At 42.9% G+C, this 12,832-nt stretch overlaps 1 protein-coding gene across 3 annotated transcripts in view; it reads left to right on the top strand.

Annotated features, from left to right (window-relative positions):
- Positions 1–12,832, top strand: part of ATP8A2 (ATPase phospholipid transporting 8A2) — a 340,483-nt gene that overhangs the window by 34,590 nt on the left and 293,061 nt on the right. For 2 of the 3 annotated variants that reach the window (XM_086481834.1, XM_086481835.1), the window contains exon 2: positions 7,841–7,985. In XM_086481834.1, coding sequence (XP_086337960.1) covers positions 7,841–7,985 — 145 coding nt within the window. Of the gene's footprint in view, positions 1–7,840; positions 7,986–12,832 lie in introns of those variants that run through there. The other variant, XM_086481836.1, reaches the window with a different exon arrangement.

Genomic DNA, 12,832 nt, shown 5'->3' with positions numbered 1-12,832 from the left:
GGCTTAGCTGACCTCCCAGTTTATAGCAGCACTTCTTGCACTGATCCCTGAAGTGCACTGTTAGGTGTTTGTACTGTAGGACTCTTACATTAATCCAGCCTTCAGAAACATATAAATGTTATCAAGACTGATGCTTGTAAGCTCATGTACCTCTCCAGTATTCAAAGTAAGGAAGCCCAAACTAGTAACCACTCACCTGTCTTGTGGTTTTGACTGATTAAATGAAATTATCCACAGAATTGGTCTCACAGTAGATTGACAAGTGACCTCTTTCCAGCATGACAGCTTGTATCATAGAGAGAAGCTCAATAGAAGCTCCTCTTGCATGGTGGCTTCTCTTGAAGAACCATTCACTGTCTACTCTTAGAGGCAACTGCTCTTGAGTTTTAAAGCAACTTCTGAAATCCATGAGCATTATCACATTGGTTAACTTTCCTGTCCAACAATACACTTCTTAGTCTTGTTTTTTTTTATAACCTACACACATTGTGTAGCTATGAAAAGAAGAAATGTTACAGACCTGTGTCTGTTTAATTTCCTTTGTAATATCTGGGTTAGCTTGATTGACGACAACTTCCTCCTTGCGTCTTGGAATTCAGAAAATAAGCTTTATTTGCTCAGTCCTCTCATCATGCTTCTGAAGCTTTATTTATTCTTCATATCCTTTTGGGGGCTACTGCCTTCATCTGAGTCTGTTTCTTTATTGGTCTGTATCTAACACAGAAAAATTCCTGTCTTCAAATCTGAGCTTCTGCTGTGCACAAAATAGCTTTTATTTCTTGCTGTGCATCTCTAAAACATCTGCTGCAAAGGAATGGATGTATTTTTTTGTGTGTTCTGACTTGAACAGAGGAGTTATCTGAGAGCTTGAAGTCCCACTGTCCCAAGTTTGACTTGTAGTAGGACTGTTCCATAGCAATCTCAAGTTGCTTGACCAGAACACAAGGTTTTGCACTATGGCTTTAGCAGTTGACAGACATAAATTCAGGTTAACTTTGGAGAATAAGAACTCGTGGAAGAACTTTCTAATGTTTTGCTCAGTCGGTATTCTGGTAGTTCTGCCGGAACATGCAACTACTTAAGGAAAAAAACCCCACACAAAACACCAACACCCACCCCCCAAAAAAACTCCCAAAATTACAGGCATTTGGAGAATGTACCTACCAGTTAGTGTCAGAACTTGTGTCTTACTGGTCAAGCAGGTAACTGGATGGTCTTGATCTGACTAGTCACCCAATTACTGAACTGCTAATGCAGACATCTAATTGTACTAACTTGTTGTCAACTTTGTTAGTGTTGCATGGTGGCAAGCATTTCATCCTTGTGTAAAAGGTCTGTTGCAAGGTTCCTAATGCCTGGAATGATGGAGATGGAGGGATAGCTCTTGCTTCTAGTGTCACAAGGATTTCCTGATGATACTGTGAAGGATGTAGGTAGCAACCATCTTCTGGCCTTAGAATTTGTCATGGCCTCCTTGTTATTCTAGACTGGAGCACTGAATATTAGTATTCAAGTCTAAAAAGACTTTTACCTGCTTATGCTTAGCCCTCATGTTAGTAAAACTGACACGGTTCACTCTTCAAGTAACTCTTTGCCCTCTAACCTGATTAGACATCACTAGAGCAGAAGCTCAGTGCTAGTGAAGTCCTAGGCAAACATATACAGCACTTTACTCTGCTCCTTTTTCCTACTCGCCATTTGCATTGTTGTGGAAATCTTATACTTGTTACTATGACACACAAAAGATTGCTTTTAGTAAATGGCCTCTACAGAATTTCTGGTTGGCCTCAAACCCCAAGGAACTCCCTTGGGAAAGCTGAGGAAAGGTATCCTCTTCCCCTCTGCTTTATAACTGCCTATTAAAATTGACAAGATAGTTTGTGTTTCCATGATCAAAGTAATTGAATAACAGACTTCTTAACTCTAGCTGCTGAAAGCTTTAAGTTTCTAAACATCCATGTTTACAAAACCTGAAAACAGCTTGAAGTAAAAGAGATCTTAAAAAACTACCTACTAAATATATATAGCAATTCTTTCTTTTTTTTTTTTTTTTAGAAAATAGCTTATTTTCTTGATGCAACTTGCTTTACTCTGAAGATACAGCACAAATGTCATCTGGGCAGGAAGACTGTGCCATGTTTGCTTCTCCTTTAGCAAATGAAAGGGCCGTTGTATCTCAAACAACTTCAAGCAGAGCGGTTCTGGCCTAATTCTTGAGGAGCAAGAGGTGTTTTGCAACTTCAAGGCTGTTGCTATTATGAACCCTGGTACTTGCATGCAGATGATGCAAGGGCATCTTACTTTGCAGGATGTATATCTACAAAGAAGGCAGCATGTTTAAAAGTATTCTTAACAGAAGAGCTAGAAAATAAAAGCCCCAGTGTGAATTATTCCACAATTTCCTTTCTTTGGACTGAAGATGTTGGAACACTTGCCTTTTACAATTACAATATTACACTGATAATCACTGCAGAAGTTTTCTAAAATCCAAAAAATAAAACCTTAATGCTGTTCAACTTTTCACATGAACTGGTTGTAGCTCAAGGTTAAAGTATCCCAGTCCTGGTGGGAACAAAGCTTTCCTGGAAGACCTGGTAGCTGAGTTCATGCCCCTGCATTGCCTGTGAGAGCATGCTGTGCTCTGCCTGTTTGAACTCTTACCTTTATGCACTTTTAGATTCACTTTCAAGTGCGTTTCTGCGGAATGGTGAAGGCAGCTAATGAAACAGTGCAAGACAGAATATTTCAGGTAAAACCAACTCACCCAAGCTTCCAAGTCACTGTTTATATAAACTTCTTGACAAATCTGAACTGCAGAACTCCTCATTTGGTGTCATCTTTGGTACTTGATTTGTGGAAGTAATCCTGTGAAAAAGATGTGATCCCCAGAAAGTGATGGTGAGCCACCGAGTCTGGGGTGGCTTGTTAAGAGCAAAGTTTGTATTTCAGTGCAGACAAAAGTCCGAACTCATCTGCCACCTTTCTATAAATATGGTCTTAACTTTTCAGATGTTCAGTTTGCTCTTTCTTTGAGGCTAAGCCTATAACAATAACACCATGTCTTCTGTAAATGACAGTTTGGAGGCTTCTGGTAAGGCGGTCTTTTGCTCTGAGGAAAGCTGTCTTTCAAATGTCTGTTAATAGACAACTGCCTCTTAATACAGTTGGGGGGACATGAGGAACTCTGTATGGCTATTTAAACTTGTCACTAAGCTTAGAATTGTTGAGTAGTTGAGGTTAGAAAGGACCTGGAGATTGTAGTCCAACTCTGCTCAAGTGAGATTGGCTTCTTTAGCTCAGTGTCCTTTCTTCTAGATCCTAGTCCTGCAACAGCAAGCAAAATTGGTAGGATGATTCTTGGCTGTGACGCTTAGTATTGCTTTAGATTCTAAACTTGACAAGATAAAGCCTGTCTGGTGAACTTCTCCATTACAAATCTGCTGTTTGTCATAGCTTGTAGTTCTGTCTGTCTTGGTGAGGTCCTTAACTGCTCAGTTATCACTTGTTCTTAAAAATGGAACACATGTTAGTGCAATCAAGCACCTCACCAAGACAGACAGAAGTGGTAGCTGGCTAATCTACTTGAGAGAAGTGATACAATTACATTAAGAGTTCTCTTGTGACTTCTGATAGTTGGCAAGCATCCCAAGTGACTCATCTTTAAAAACACTACAGAATTCACAACACTTTATTTACTTAATCATAGGGAAGCTATGATTATTACTAAGCAGACGTTAAGGAGATGGATACACATGGAAAATGTCATCTTTGCAGGCCCAGTGAACTAAGAGTATTAAATTATAATTCATTGCTTTTCAGGTGATAACAAATGCCATGTGAATTTGTCAGAGCATCAAGCCTGGTTTCTCTTAACGATGACAGAAAGCTATAGAATCTTTTGGTATTTTTGTCAAGCTTTAATCCCGTCTTTATTAGAAAATAAACTTGTTTAAATAGTGTAAATTAAGAGCCTTGAAGAAAAAAAATTGGCTTCATAAAACGGAGTTTATAACTCAAGGCTGACTCATGGAACTTGTAAAGCATAGTGGGAAACAGATTCCTGCAGTAGTCTCCTGCCTCAGAGTTGAAGCCAGATGTATTGGACACTGTTTAAAATCCGTAAAGATGTAAATTCCATAAACCAGGTAGTAATTATAGTGTTTTACTACAATAATCACACTGCTCTACTAGGTCTTGAGTACTCTCACAGAATACCTAGGGGATACTTGCAAGCAAGTCTATCTATGAGGTGTGTTTTTTTTTTTGTCAGGCCCTTTTGTTTACTTTTTCGATGTTTTTTACTCTGCTGTAGTCAATTGAGACTTTTAAAGGTTTATTTCCTGAAGATGAGTGGGCATAATTACTTAATGACATGTTTTGATTCTGTTCCTGGCAACTCTTGGCCAGTGCAAAAATTCTGCTTTCACTTCTCCCTGAAGTACAGGTTACCAAGCTGAGAGCAGAGGAGGTGGTGGCACTGGTGATGGATTTTCATGATCTCTTGGGGAGGTGTGTGTGTGGGTGGAAATATTGGGAGGAGGACTAGGAAGACCAAGAGCAGAGCTCAGGAGATATGAGGTGAGCCAAATGACATGTTCAGTAAGTGCGGAGAGCTACCCCACTAGCACACCAAAACAATGCTAGGTTATTCTTGTAGAATCAGCTTCCTTTTATCAAATTGCCTTGACTTCTAAACATCTCACCTGCAATGAATTTACATTCAACTATATACAGGATGCAAGTAGGCTTAAGATTAATGTAGTTAGAAGATGCAAAATCTGATGCAGCTAAACATACTAAATGAACAGGCTATGAGGTACAATGGTCTGCCATTAATGTGCTCCTTGAAGCACGAGTAGTTTTATCCAAGATGAATTGTGTACCAGTGTTGCAAGTCCTCAGTCAAATAACAGACAAGATGCAGGTCTTGTGGGAGAGAAGCCTTCCCAGATGAAGAGTTGGTGTGCCCTGAAGTGAAGTCAATGAGTCCAATCCCTTTGGATCCAGGGAAGTAAACATTACTGAATAAAAGCTGCTCAGACTTAAGTTCCACCACTGTTGGAGGTGGTCAGACCTGCGCTGTATTTATCCATAGCTTTTCTGAAACAAGGAGCAGAGGTGAAGTTGCTTTCATGTGGCTCAAGTGATGGTCTGCATGTGGTCAGCTCTCCTTGAAGGGGATGCCTTCTGAAGGTGGCGTAGCCTCTGGGACTGCTGCTCACCAGGAGCCACTCAGGAGCTCAGGGCTCCTTAACCTTTCTAAGTGCAGGGAAGGAGAGCATCTATGGCCAGTAGCATAGGTCACTGTGTCTGCAGGCTTCTGGGTGTCATCTGCTTAGTGACAGGGAGGGAGGTGGAAGGCATTCTGATGGGCAGGATTACTGCATAATCTTCCAAAATAAGGCTTATTCCACTAAGAGTTGAAGCAGCTGACTTGAGCCACTTTGAAAAATGAAAACCCTCTTAGTACAGCTGTTTCTACACACAAGTCTGCTTTGGAAAAATATTTCAGTGTATCTAAAGAATAAGGCAAATGCTAGGTGCCCCAAGGACAGTATCTTGGAGAGAGCAGCCAAGAGCATAGTGCATTAAGTATACCTAAATACCTCTGAACTTTACCAGCTGTATAGATTCAGTTAATCCTTGAAGTTGTGGGACAGCTTCATGATACTTTGCAGTGAAGGGAACTAGTCAGCAGAAGGATTTCAAGCATCAGAGGGAGTCATGAAAAAGTGAAACAAATAAGGTCTGAAAACCAACAATTTCTACAGCATGTTTGTTCTAGAATAATTGCACTGCTGTTCTGGAGCTTGACTTAGGAAAACAGATGAAAGCTGCTTCCTTGCCCTTAATGCTCTTAAGAGTGCTGTTTGATCTCCTTTGCAGTTACACAACAAGAAATCAATGGGAAAGAACAGCAAGTGTCCAGTAGTGCTCTTAGCTCTGTTATCTGAAGGGGAAAGTACTCACTCAGCAAGGTTGAGCAGTCCTCTGTGTTGTGGCAAGCTTCTTCAGGCTGAGTAACCTAATACAGTATTATAATGATGTAGTCTTGCATAATGTAGAGTCCTACATATTTCTCTTCTTCAATTTATGTCCTTTTTAACAAAGTAAATACTATCAACTTGGTGTATTTTTTGCTGTCTGAATTGGTGTCAACTGAAACGAAAGAAAAATCAATTAGTTAGCCTCAGAAGTTCAGCCTAATGTTGGCAAAGTATGACTTTGCAATGGGCAACACTTGCCTTGGGCAAGAGCCAGTGCTGTTGAAAGCATATTAGTTTTTTAACTACGTTAGCTTTATTGGGTAGCTACGAGCATTGTGAAGTGTTTTGTCTACTAGACTGTATTGTAAGATGAATGGGTAATGTTGCCCTCCAGTGGCTAACGTCTACAGTCTGTTTGCACTAGCAATAAAGAATCCATCATTTGGAAAGTCTGGGATGAAAGAGGAGGATGTTAGCGTAGACCTATGTTCTATTTAAAGGCAAGTACTGGTAATGTGCGAGAACTCAAGTGTTCAATATATTAAGATTGTGTGAGGACGGAAGTTTTCCCCTCAAGCTGTAGTTCAGAAGGATGTCATTTCAGGGGGCCCTTCTCCATTCACTGAAAGGGTCCTTTTTGGCCGCTGTCTGGACAGATCAGTTTGTTGCAGTATGATCTTTGCTTTGTACAGAAATTGTCAATACCTTCTGCATTTGGCTTAACATTGAGAAGCAACTACTGTCATCTTTGAATGGACTTTTCAAATAACCCTAAAATAAGACCTATACTAGATTCTTATGGAACAAGTAGTCTTATTCCTGTCTAGAGCCACCTGTGCTAGCTTGTAAATCCATCGCTTATTTCATAAACTGATATTCTTACCTATTTACAGCTGAAGTACAGTTAGATATCTCTGTGGCTCAGAATGGAGGAGGAAAGCAATAAATCTGTCTCCAACAGCTTGAGTCATATTTTTGAGGGTTGACAGAGGAAAGAGCTAGCTCCTCTCACTTGTATTTTAGTGTTCTTTAAATGCAAAGCCAAATAATGCTTCATAGGGCTCAACTCACTCCAGAGCAGTCGGAGCTGAAAATTACTTTAAGTCAAAGATTTCAGCTTTGAAGCTGCAGGTGTAAAGCAAAAAGTTTTTTACTCAATTCAGTCTAAAACTGAGTCTTTGAGTGCAAGCTCCCTCCGGCCGGCCCCGGCCCCAGCCGCGCTGAGCCGACTGGCAGCCCCCTTGGGCATCAGGCAGGTGAGGCGGGGGTGCGCGGTTCCTTGCATGTGGATCGGGGCTCGGGGGGGTAGAGAGCCCCTCGAAACGGGCCTGGAGCGGTGGGTGCCCGCCCGCGGGCCCTCCCTCTCCTCCCGGGCTGACCCACACCGGGGCCTGCGGCGCTGGGAGGCTGCGGGGGACGACGCCACCGACCGCCAGCCCCTCGGCTCCCGGCTCTGGAGCTGCGCTGCGCCGGTGCCGGCTGGCCCGGGCCGGGCCGTGGCGCTGCTGCCGCCGCGGCGGCGGGGCCCGGGGGCGGGCGCGGCGGGGGCGGCGCGGGGTCTGCGCCCCTCCCCGCGGCCCTGGGGCGGGGCGGGGGGCGCGGGCCCCGGCGCGCTTCCCGCTGCCAGCTGGCCCCGGGCGGACCCCGCCGCCCCCTCCCCGGTCGTCCATTATTTATCAGCCTCCGCCGTGGCACACCGCGGGGAGGGCGCGCTCGCAGTCGCCGCCCGCCCCTGGCCCTTCCTTCCCGCGGCGCGGCCCCGCCGGGAGCTGCCGCGGCCCCGGGAGCTGCCGGCCCGGCTCTGGCGGGTGCGGCCCCTCGCTGACCGCCGCCCCTCTGCGCTCTCCCTGCAGGACCTGTCTGTTCCCCCTCGGGCTACAAGAAGGCGGATGATGAGATGTCCGGAGCCACGTCCTCGGCGGATCTGGACGAGGCACCAGCCCGCACCATTTACTTGAACCAGCCTCAGCAGAGCAAGTTCCGCGACAACTGGGTCAGGTACGGAGCAATCCCCGCTTCTCCCCTTCCAGGCGGCAGCCTGCACGCCCGGCAGCCGTGGGCAGGGAGGGCCCTGGTCCCTCTCCCAGCCTCCCGTCCCTGCCCGCGCCGGGGTTCAGCGCGGTAAGTTGTGTCTCTGCCGAGGCAGCCGGGTTTGGCCGCCGTGGGCACCAGGGTCTGGCTAGCGGTACAGGGGAGGGGCGGGAAGGGAGGTATCCAGCAAGGGGCAAGCTGCTTGTATCCACAGTAGTGAGAGCAGGGAGCTCGTACAGCTGCGTGGGTAAGATCCATAAAAAGGGCTTCATCTCAGGAGGGCCCCCTTCAATAGGGCCACTAAATTTTGGAATCACAAGACCTAATCTAGTACTTCTGGACACAGGGGCTAATCCATGAAAATTTTATCTGAGGCTTGGACAGAATCCACTATAGAAACTCTCATAGAGTATTCTCATGAAAAGTAGCATCTAGCTGTAAGTGACTAGAGTATAAAAAAGAATAATACTTTTCCTCCCTTCCTATTCTGTAAGTCTAACAGGACAAGAATAAATACAGAGTTTACAAACTGTCATCCCCATGCATACAAGGCTATGGTCTACTTGTCTTTAATTGAAGACTAGCAGGGAATTTTCTTTGGCATTTGGAGCCTTTCATTGTAAGCATGTGTATTTAAGACTAATGCTGGTATGATTAATGCTGTGTTATTGCAGTTTGGAAACACAAATAATGTACACTGAAACATGGAGTGTGTGGATACATAACATAAGCAAGTTGTGGTAGTGCTTGCCATACTTGCTGTGGGTTAGCTAGGTGAACAGATGGCTCTTGCCATGACTAAGGAGGAGTGTTATTTAGCAGGCTTCTGTTTGTTAATGCAGATGTTTGAGTTATTGTTGAAAGAATGGTTTACACAATGGCTGCCTTTATGAAAAGAGAGGAATTTTATATCCTACTGAAATGATGATTTCTGTGAGCTGGTCTATTGTGTGTATTATCAAGGGCAGTTCTAAGAATATCCCCTGGAAGGATGCTGCTGTTTGGGGTTGTACAACTTACCTATACAGGATTTTCCTCCTCAACCTCAAATTATTATATACTTGTCTGGGAAAGTCTATGGTTCAGGAGCAGTGAAAATGACAGATTTTCTTAGTGTTGGGTTTTCTGTGTGGGCAGCAACATTGGATGTTTTCTCACGTTACTTTTATTTTTCCTTCACTAATTATGGACTGAGTTTGACTGTTTTCTGTCGATAGACTACTTGCGTTTTTCCTGCTTAATGGAAAGGAAAGCAGGGAATAGAGGGGTTGGCAGAATCTGTAGTTTAGATTTTCCTGAAGGGATTCTATTTTGATGTGGCTTAATCTTATGAGAAAGTAGTGTGTGACACTGCTACCAAGAACTTGCTCCGATAGTGTTGTTACCAACACCTGAGAGCTGTTGTGTCCAGCTTGCTGTCTGGAAGCCATCCGCTGGTAGCTATGAAAGCTTTTTTTTTTTAATAGCTTTTTGTAGCTTTGCCTGATGACAAGGGCAACTTCAGTCATGAGGGGTATTGGTGTGTGAGCGATAGGACAAAATACAGGTAGTGTAGTGGGAAAGTAGATATGTTTGCATTACCTGATTAGGGATCTTAGCTCCTTAGTGTCACTTGGAAATGAAATTCACATTATAATAACTTGCTGCTGCTTAGTAAGAAAGCTTTGATCTCTCAGACTTTTTTGAAAGGGTGATAGGGTTTGGCTGTGCTCTCTCCATCCTCTGGATTGGCTTTCTTCCCTCAGCCTGGTGGGAATGAAGGCAAAGGTGACTTGAGCTTGTAATGTCTCAGTAAGAATGCCTTGTGTGGACTATGAGTGGTGATTTATTTACTCACTTGCTTATGTATATTGGAGTTTCTCTTGAACTGCAGTCCTGTATTGCTCTTGGATTTTCTTATTGCCTCTGTTCAGCTTCTGGATTTCTCAGGGCCTTTGGATTTGAAGATGTCTCCACAGGGAGCATCAGTGTACCACAGTGCAAGGCGCTGTGTCAGCAGATAAACACTTGTACATTAGGGCTTATAGAAAATTAAACTGAAGGAGAGGATAAAACAGTTGTAAGTCATGGAACTTCTGCCACCTTTTTGGTAGTCATCAAGGATTCTCTGAAAGAGTGTCGGAATTTGTGAACCTTCATAGGAAGTTTTCCAAATTAAGAGGTAGTGTGGAATAGCTTGCTCAAAACTAAGCAATATACAACAAGAAATGGAGGTGCAGAGGGTGGGGGAGGGTAGGTCACTGGTGTGCATTTTCATTTAATATGTTCTGAGCATCTTGAGCTTTTTAACTTTTTTTGGGAGAGAGGCACTGTTAAAAGTGAAGTGCTTTGTGGGAGCAAAAAGAAAAAGGGTAAGTACCAATGTGTTTTAATTTTGGACAAGTCAGGCAAAATTGCTGATTCCCTAGTACCACTTCTAAATAATGCAGTGCTATTGCAAAAGCTAGGTGGACGGGAAGATGACACTAACACTTCTGGAAGTCTTAGCGTGAGGACGTAGAAGGAAGTTTCCCCTTTCACCAGGCTTTCTGGTGTAAGTAAGTGAGATTATGAGAACTTGTAGAGCAATAGCTAATTTTTTTTTTGCGTTCAGACTTTGACAAACTATTTCAAAACTTAGTGCTGTAAAACTTTGTGGTATAGGCTGGATTTAGCTTGGTGGTTTACGTGCGTGTACACTTTGCAGCAGCAGTGATTCCTTCTGTAGCAATGTATGTTCTGCCTGTGTGAGAACTGTTTTCTTCCCTGCTGTGTTCAATTTGAAAAGCTTTGTGTTATATGTAGCTCTGGACCTTTTAATAAAAGGTAAATGATGTGCAATTTTCAGTTGTAGTTGTGGTATTAAGTGTGTTTGCTTTTATGAAAGATAACTACTAATACCTGTCTGGACTTGTTCAATATATGTAACTTAACTATGTGTCTGTTTAATAGGAGTGTTTCTGTACTGTAAGTGCAGTAAGAAATGAAACACTTATGTCCTGCAAACTTCCAGCCACTCTGTACACAGCTCTATGCCCCTTAAAGGCAGTAATTGTAATCAGGCATTCTACAGTTGGGAATTTAAGTCTACTAACAGTTGTCATAAACCAAAGTCATCCCTCACTGCAGACAGTGTGAGATAGTAGTCAGGCTTCTACAGAGACCCCAGCCAGGATTTTCTTCCTTTCTTCCAATGTGCTGTGGGAAAAGGCTTTCTTTGTGCTTCTTTGAAACACTGGCTTTTACTTGTAATTTGGATATGAAATACAATGATAGTGGATCACTAAAGTTTCCAACCTCTAGCTCTTCCACTGTTGGCTTGATTCAGTGTGAGTGATTATGGTAGTTTGTACACTCGTTATGTAGCAGATCAGCACAGCATGAAAATGCTGTTGAGCAGAAGTGCCAGCTTATCTGGTGGCTTTGACTTGAAATTTTTTTTTGGCTGCCTGAGTTTGCCCAATTGCTTAAACCATAGCTCTTTATTACTAAGTTTAATTTATGGGATTACCTGAATGATGGCGGAGGTGACTTTGTTTGAAACTGTAGTTTCAAAACAAACTTGGCTGTTTCCTTGTAAAAATGCAAATATACAGATGAGCTGTGATGATAGGGGTTTGAATCCTGGGTCAATATTTCTGAGATGGGAAAAGTATTAATGCCACTAGTTTGGCAAATATATTTAGTGAAGACTGCTTTATTTTGCTTAAAGCCAGAAGGTTATATAGATGTGGCTTTCATGTAAATAAAATTCCTTGATGCTTCTTATTAATATGGGAATTTATTCTGACATCAGCGGCTTATGCTGAATGTATGACTGTGTAACTGTACTGAAACTTCTTCCACTGTATGCAGGAAATCATTAGTTAAGTGACTCACATCCCTCACGTACGTGTGTGTGTGTGTGTGTGTGTGTAAATGTTGATGTGAAAGTAGTTGGAACTTCTGGAAGCAAAAAAGTGCTGAAATAACTTTAGGGACACTTGTAACTATCTCCAGGTTTTCTAAGTACGTTGTAGTTGCTGTTGTAATTGTTGCTCTATGTAATATTCTTACATTCAAGGCCTGGTGGTGCATCCTGGTAGAAGTCTTGACTTGTATCTGAATCGGGACTCCAAGTTCAGCCTGGGTATGTGGCTTAACTGGGAGGTCATGAGCGGAGCAGCAGTTAGGAAGGGCAAAATTCGACTTGTATGCTTTTAATGTTCTTGTTGAAAAGCTTCTCATCAGAACAGAATTTGGTGGCTTGATCTATTAGGAAGGTCCCAAAAGATGCATTCTGATATCCAAAAAACCCTCAGTTCAGACACTTGTCTTCCATACAGGCAAAAGTTAAATTCTGCTAGAGGAGGTAATAAGCAAAAAGTCTTAAGTGTTCACTTTTGAACTGTGCAGAATCTTAAAACTCAAGTAAATGGGTGAAAAGGAATTTCTAGTTTCATAAGGCAGAAGGACCACCACTATGAATTGAGCACCAAGGACTGTAACAAGGCTTCTGATAGCACCACAAGTCCTTTGTTAAACACTGTTGTTTATCTGTAGTCCCAGACTGTCTCATCAGTGTCTGCAGGATGCTTGCTGGTAAGAAAACGGTAGGCAGTCTGAATTCCTCTCTAATTTCAGTTGTATGTTGCATTAAATGAAGCAAAATGCCTTGCTTGCTTGGCATGTAAGTACGTACTGTAGAAGACAGTCACGATGTAAAGTGTTAACGCTTTTTGAATGTATGGGGAGGTTCTCACTGGTGCATAATGGGTCCCTGCTGCTGAAATACAAGTAGCAGGTATCACTGGCAAATTAGTATTGACCCTTGTGATGTGGATATTCCAAGATCT

The sequence above is a fragment of the Leptosomus discolor genome, chromosome 1 (genome assembly GCF_034619465.1).
Source record: "Leptosomus discolor isolate bLepDis1 chromosome 1, bLepDis1.hap2, whole genome shotgun sequence".
Taxonomy (NCBI): Eukaryota; Metazoa; Chordata; class Aves; order Leptosomiformes; family Leptosomidae; genus Leptosomus; species Leptosomus discolor.
Note: the sequence above shows the minus strand (reverse complement) of the source record. Positions and strands in the feature narration are given on the sequence as shown.